Source organism: Antennarius striatus, chromosome 14 (assembly GCF_040054535.1).
Source record: "Antennarius striatus isolate MH-2024 chromosome 14, ASM4005453v1, whole genome shotgun sequence".
In the NCBI taxonomy this organism is placed as follows: Eukaryota; Metazoa; Chordata; class Actinopteri; order Lophiiformes; family Antennariidae; genus Antennarius; species Antennarius striatus.
This window is the reverse complement of record NC_090789.1, coordinates 18,202,149-18,209,199: the sequence shown is the minus strand read 5'-3', so window position 1 is coordinate 18,209,199 and position 7,051 is coordinate 18,202,149. Positions and strand designations below refer to the sequence as shown.

The following is a 7,051-nucleotide window of genomic DNA, read 5'->3' as shown; positions in this document are numbered from 1 at the left end:
CAGAATATAAGGCTTTAAGACACAAGTAATACATAAATAGACGTACAGTACTATTCCTCATTTAAATATGAAATTAAAAAAATATTTTACTAGTTCCAAAAGAATTATTTGAGTTTCATTTCATTTTTACAGAATGAAGTGTATGACTCGTCATACCTGACACAGTTCAACTCCTCCCTTTGTAAACTGGTTCTTTCAGGGATGTAATGCAGGTGTTCCCATCTGCATCAGACTAACAGAGTTCTATATGTTCCATTTTAATGGTGAACACTAATTATTTATTTTCAGTGTTGTTATTAGTCACAGTTGTCAGTAAAAATCTAATATGACTTAGGTGAAAAAAAAAAACAGCCAAGTTTTGGGGTAGTTTTGTTCATGTTAAATTCCACTGAGGTATTTCCTCACTCACTGAATACTAAAGGAACTTCAACAAAATATTTCATCATAAGTAGTATAAATCTAAGGGAAGCATTTGTTGCTTTTAGAGTTAAGCAGTTGGAGTTATGATGGAAACAACACAGGATGCAAATCCCTGCCACTCCTTATTCCCTCAAACAGGAGCGTAGAGACAGAAATGAAGGGTGGTGAGAAAGAGTGAGTGGTATCGAGCATCAAGGGATAATTATGTTTAATCACTGCTTTCTGCACTCAAAGAAAGTGACTAACCATAGGCTGTGTGACTGCAGACGCTTTTACAGGGCAGACAGCAGGGCACAGGGGACGGCTTTGAAATGTAGATGCAGTCAGACGTTTAGCAAAAGGTATGAAAGTCACTCCGAAATTTGGAAAGGAATGTCTCCGACTTAACTGCTGCAGTGGTTTGAGGTGTAGCCCCAGTGGATGAACTCTCCCAAAACTAAAATTTAATTGGCGAAAAATGTGGTCTTTATTCTATTTCAGAGAGGATTTGGAGTAGTTGATGGAAGGAGTAAACGAAAATATCAAAACACTTCAGTATTTATGACGGTGCATCTCAATGTGGGTAAGAGCTGGGAGATACCGAAACAGAATCAATTCACTCATCAGGAAGTCTGGCTCTGTGATTGGCTAAGAGACAATTGATGCATCATGGGAAAAACTTCTCCACTCCATTCTAACAGACAGCAGAGCTCGCGCTCCAGCAGACTCTCAGCTCTGACCTGTCACCTCTCCTACATTATTGTAATATGTTGCATTATGTTGAATATTGAATTACACTCTATTGGTGTCATTATCATATCACCAGATTCTTGCTAATGAACAACTGTAGTAGGGAGCAACTGGTATTATTGTTTGAATTAATTTTTAGGATATTGTTACGTACCTGACAAAAGGAATGAGTGAGTGAGTAGATGTTACAGCTATCACACTTCTATTACACATTTCACATTTTAGTCTACATTTTTAATGTGTATACTCAGCGTATATCTTCTTCCTAATTTTATTCCTAAATTTCATTTTTATTCATAATCATAACTACTTCATAATAGTCTCCTAAAAAAATTTTTTTTTAATTTTATTCTTCTTTTTAACCTGTTTTGTGTCCAATGATGCTGCTGCAACACTTGAATTTCCCAAATTGGGATCAATAAAGGAAATATTTATCTATGAAGAACATTTACAAGTTTTGCAGTGCACAAACTATATATACACAGTATGTATAAATAGACATTCCTCTCACAAAATCCACAAACTCTACCAATGCAAACTCTAGGTTCAAATTAATTCACATGATCCGTTGTCCATTGGTTTATTCCATTGCTACACCTGTAGCGATGCAGCCGGACTGAAGCACGTGGGACTGACCAATCACATCGAGAGGCGGGCTACAAATCTGATAAAAGAGGCGTGGTGAATTGCGCGGACAGAAGCCTGATTGGCTGACCGAACAGTCACTCCTCTGCTGGCTCAGCTCGATCTGCTGTCCCGTCCGTTCACCTGAGCGGTCCTTGAAGGTTTATGACGTCACAACTTCCAGACCGCAGCTACAAAAACAACAATGATGGGGGCAGAGGGGCGACAGGAAGAGTTCTACCTGCCTGTGGCGATAAATTAAGATTTTAGTGAGAACCAGAGACAAACAGGAACATTGACCGCCTTGAGAGCAATGAGCGGCATCAACGCATTAAAGTACAGCTGAAAACAACGACACCATTGTTGTTTGTGAAGGATGATGTTTAAACAGGTTTATCACTAAAAACCTCCAGCTCCCTGCTTTTAGACGTTTCCCCGTACGCGGCGGTCCTCGGGCGTCCAGGGCGCATTACGCACGCCCTCTATTCCCCTTCTGCTTATTCATTCTCTCTCTCACAGGCACACACACACACACACACACACACACACACACACACACACACACACACACACACACACACACACACACACACACACACACACACACACACACACACACACACACACACACACACACACACACACACACACACGCTCTCACTCTTTGTGGGAGTAAGGGTGTAAGTAAAGAAGGGGAGTCGAAAAGAGAGAGAAGGGAGGGAGAGCGTGATTCTAAGTCTCTCTGCTGCTCTCTCCACTCTGGGTACTCGTACCCGCTCTGACTCAATGGGGCTTTAGCACTAAGGGGTTAAAGGTTAAAATAAAAATATTTATTCACCCCCAAACTCCCTTTAGAGTTTAGTTTTATGCATTAACAGATACAGATAAAGGTATCTCATTAAGGAGAGTCTCCGGGAGAGAGCAGAGACGTCTCCAGAGGCGTGCCTTTATTTGGTCCTCGGAGAAGGTTCGGTCGGGTCTCCCTCGTTCGGCTGGCTTTCTGTGAGAGGATAACTTTCAACATATCTACACTCACAGCTCCACCAGGACGACAAACTACTGCAACACTATGGATACTGGCGATTGTCCCTTCCGAAAGAAACGGAGACCATGGCGCATGGGTTTCTCATCCTTCGCCTTGGTAACCGTTGCACTCGTCGTTTGCCAAACTTCCGTGGTTCGGGCAGGTAAGACGTTGCTCTCATTTCTGTGTCTAGTTTTGGTTGGACTCTTGGTTTGATTACATTTTATTCTTTTACTATGCGTAAAAACGTGCTCTTCATCCAGTATCAGACTTTACGCACGCGTAAAGGAGCGGTTCTAACAACATCAACCCCATTGCTCTTAGTGTCGGGACCGGGATGTTCAGAAAATTGTCATTTTCCTAAACGCATCTTCAGGTAACTTGTGTTTTCTCTCTGGTTCCTTGAGGCCTTGAAGTAGAGATCAGTGGGAGAAGGATTGTATGTCGGATGAACAGCGAAAGGGAAAAGTTCGGTGCTGCGTCTAAAAGCAATGAAGATTATCGTAAAGACAACACGGTTTTAGAGCATATTTTCTCATTGTAATGAAAAGGTAGTTCTTTGTTCATTAATCTGATAAATCATCTTCCTTTTATCCGAGTTCTGCTGCAGAGAAACCGACGAACGCGTAAATGTGATCTGAATAACTTCCTCCAGCGTCTCCCTGTGTCCGGATGGATGCAGCCTGCTGACAGGTGTCATCTCAGCAGGGCTGGAGGACCGTAGAGCAAACACCCCCCCCCCTGTCTGAGATCACAACACTGCTTTTTATCATTTAAAGACTATTTATCTTTTTTTCCTCTGCATTTTCTTTGCAATTCCCCTAAAGTTTTGGAAGAGGGATATTCCTTTTTTTACCACTCAGGGTAGTTCGTTCATATTTTGAAACTTGAAACTTTCCAATAAACTTTCTGTTTATGATATTTCTATTAGTATTTTTCAGCTTTGCGCATGAATGTTGGCCTGAGAGTGAGAGTGACCGTGGAGCGGTTACTGGTTTAACCTGTGCACCAGTCCATTGACGGCAGTCTGAGGGTCCCAGTGAGGGAGGGTGACTGCTTCCAGTTTGGGGGGATGTGACTCTAAGCCTGGAAAGTTTTGGAAACATGTTGTTTTTTTTCTCATTTGTTGAAGAGATTATCTCGTCCTGTCCTACTTCGGTTTAAACTCCATGCTTTTAGTCACTTTGTCCACATTTATAGGTCAAGTCGCCTGACTTGAATCTGTTTGTGCTGCAGTTCACTGGGGGGGGGGCTCTGGTCGTCAGGATATTATTAACACAGAATCTATTGATTCTAAGACCAGAGCAGAACCCGGACGGAATCTGTTCATGCGCACTGACGCAAGTTGACATAAAACAAACACAGCAAAGAAAATGAAACATTTGTATAATAAATTTAATATATACTGTATATAACTTCATTATACAAATGAAGGTATATCTTTAAAATTGGGGTGAATGTCATATTTTGAGCTTTAAAGGTTGAACACAGGATCTTTGTTTTATTTTTTTGGACGTCACACGGACTGTAAAAGGATTCCATTCAATTTTTCTGCTGTTTTTTTCTTTATCATGTTTTTATCAACTTAGTTGTGAATGTTTGAAAATCTGAAACTTTCAATCTGCCAAAGAAAGTTAGGATTTATACAGTTTTTAGACAACTTTAACATATGTAGGCACAGCGGAAGCATCGGAGGCGCTTCAGTCCTCGTCTTGACAGCACACGGGAACAACCCATGAACCAAGGGGGCTTTTGTAACATCATTTGCCCTCCTCCAGTGTATTCTTTGGCCCCGTTTCCAATTTCAGATTGCGAGAGGCGATTGCACCTTCCCGTCGTCTCCCATGTGTATTTTGGAGGCGGAAGCCTGAGACATTTTTTGCTCTTTATGAATAGGTTATTATGCGGCGGAGCACCTCGGACGCAGGGGTTTGGGAGTGAAAGCGTTCAGTGTCCCCGTGTCTATGTGCGCTTTGTACAGTTGTGTTTGTGCATATGCGTCTGCGAGCTATGGATGTTTTTTCCCCAGTACAGGGTGTGTAAATTTATTCCACCGGTGTGAATGAGCCTCTGTGTGGAACGCGGAGCGCAGGTTCGCGTACTCCTCATTTTAAAAGACGCTTTTTAAAACGTTTTTTAATCTGTTGACCCCCTGCTACTGTTTTAGTCACTCTAATTAAACCCTGCTTTTAGTCACCGACCCTAGTGACCAGCAGTGTGGGGCTCCTGCGCGCTCCTGCGCGTATTTCTCCAGACGCGCTGCAGCGCCGTGTGCGCGGCGCGTCTGTGCGCGTAATTGCGGGGGAGCAGCGCAGATGTTAGTGTAAGTTGTAACTGGGCCCCACCCAAACTGTGAAAGACCGATTTAGAGAGGAAAGCGGTCAGAATCTGGGAGAACGAAGACTGGTGGGAGGTGGGGGGTGGGGGGAGGGTGAATGAGGCACAACCATTACCCAGAGAGCAGCGCGCCTAGAAGGGGCATGAAAGCAGAGTTTTGTTCAAAGGAGGAGAAAATCAGAGGGCAATATTTTCTTGACATGGATGTTCCTCATCCCCATTTCAAAGCGGAGTGCTCCTCAAAGGCCGGTCTGTCCCGGGCCTGGCCAAACAAAACTTAACCCAGAGCTCCTCTCCCTGGGTGAATAGAGCTCCTGTATGACGGGGGCAGAGGAGGGACTGACAGTCTCCTCCCTGACTCCGTTGAAGTGTGTGGTATTTCAGGCTTCCATAACTTAACACATGACTCACTCAGGCAGCTTTTAATCGGTTCCCTTTTGATTTTCCTCTGCTTTGTCATCATTTTCTCACAGGTTCTTGCAGCTCTGCTGCTCCACATCCAGACCTGAGCTGTCCAGATTGGTGTTTTGTGACTAGATGGTCTCACTGTGGCATTTATGGGTTCAGTTTATTGATGATAACAGAGTAAACAAGTATGAATGGTTAGTCTCAATCATTGGGGGCCTCAAGAACAGACAGAGCATCACACGTGAGGACACATGCAACATTAAAATATTTTTACTTCAGAAGAAATGAATCTGTGGCCTCTGTTCTGAATGTAGATGATGGTTCTTCATTCTTGCTTTTATTCTTAGATGGTGATTTCATGTCATACAGATAGTTGGGCATCATTTCTGAAAGGCATTCTGCTTTAGTAGAAGATGTACAAGAGCGGCAGGAGGCCGTTCCAGTTTTCTAATGACAGACTGTCTGAGCTGGATTCTATTCCTAGTTTCGATTCTATTCCTGTTATTGTACTGATTCTGGTCAGTCTGTGTAGGAGGAGGGTGTGTGAACAGCTGTGTTTTTACATGCAGTGATAAGGTACCCAGACAACCTTATTAATGACAATTCAAAAATAGGTCTAGGTAATGGTGATTTCCAGTGGTTCAATCAATCAATCAATCAAAGCTACTTCATTCATCCTTACTTTATTCAAACTTAACTGTCAGAACCAGAGATTTTTTAAAAATAATAAAAAGGGCAACAGGAGGAAAGTAGTGTTGTTTTGTACGATGGAGTTTGTTACCTGGAGGTCCTTCATTCTACATTCTGTTCACTGGAAGGTCATCCAGATGTCACCCAGTCGTGTCATTTTGTGTGACAGGCGATCTGAAGGATATTTTGCAGTATTTTATTTATTTTGTGTCATTACTTAACCTGTTATGACATGTAACGTCAAAGTTTGATTGGCTCACAAGAAGTCTGAAGTCAGACGCTTTGGGTGGAAGAAGAAGGCAAATAATGCATGTGAGATATGGATGAACCATTTCAAAAGTACTGTATAGTGAAGAGATCTGTGGTCTAAACCATCAGTCCACCCACTCCACTGGAAAACTTCTCAAAGCACACATTTAAAATAAGATTAGATAGGATTAGATAAAATGAGATCAAATAAGATAAGATGAGATAAAATAAAATAAAATAAAATAAAATAAAATAAAATAAAATAAAATAAAATAAAATAAAATAAGAATAGAATAGATCACATTAGATTAGATTAGATTAGATTAGAGTATATTATATTAAGTAAAATTAGATAAAATAAGATAAAATAAGATAAGATAAGATAAGATAAGATAAGATAAGATAAGATAAGATAAGATAAGATAAGATAAGATAAGATAAGATAAGATAATGCTTTATTCGTCCCACAGTGGTGACATTTTCAGAAATCTGTCCATGCGCCCGTCAGCCACCCTCCTCTCCCCGTCAGCCCACCGGAGCATCTCAGCCTCTGACACGTTAAAGCAGAGA

At 41.7% G+C, this 7,051-nt stretch overlaps 1 protein-coding gene across 5 annotated transcripts in view; it reads left to right on the top strand.

Moving 5' to 3' along the window:
* Window positions 1-2,487: 2,487 nt before the first annotated feature.
* The window catches only part of col11a2 (collagen, type XI, alpha 2), a 43,543-nt gene continuing 38,979 nt past the window's right edge, over window positions 2,488-7,051 (top strand). For all 5 annotated transcript variants that reach the window (XM_068332317.1, XM_068332315.1, XM_068332314.1 and 2 more), the window contains exon 1: window positions 2,488-2,960. In XM_068332317.1, coding sequence (XP_068188418.1) covers window positions 2,843-2,960 — 118 coding nt within the window. In that variant the 5' untranslated portion in view covers window positions 2,488-2,842. The remainder of the gene's footprint in view (window positions 2,961-7,051) is intronic.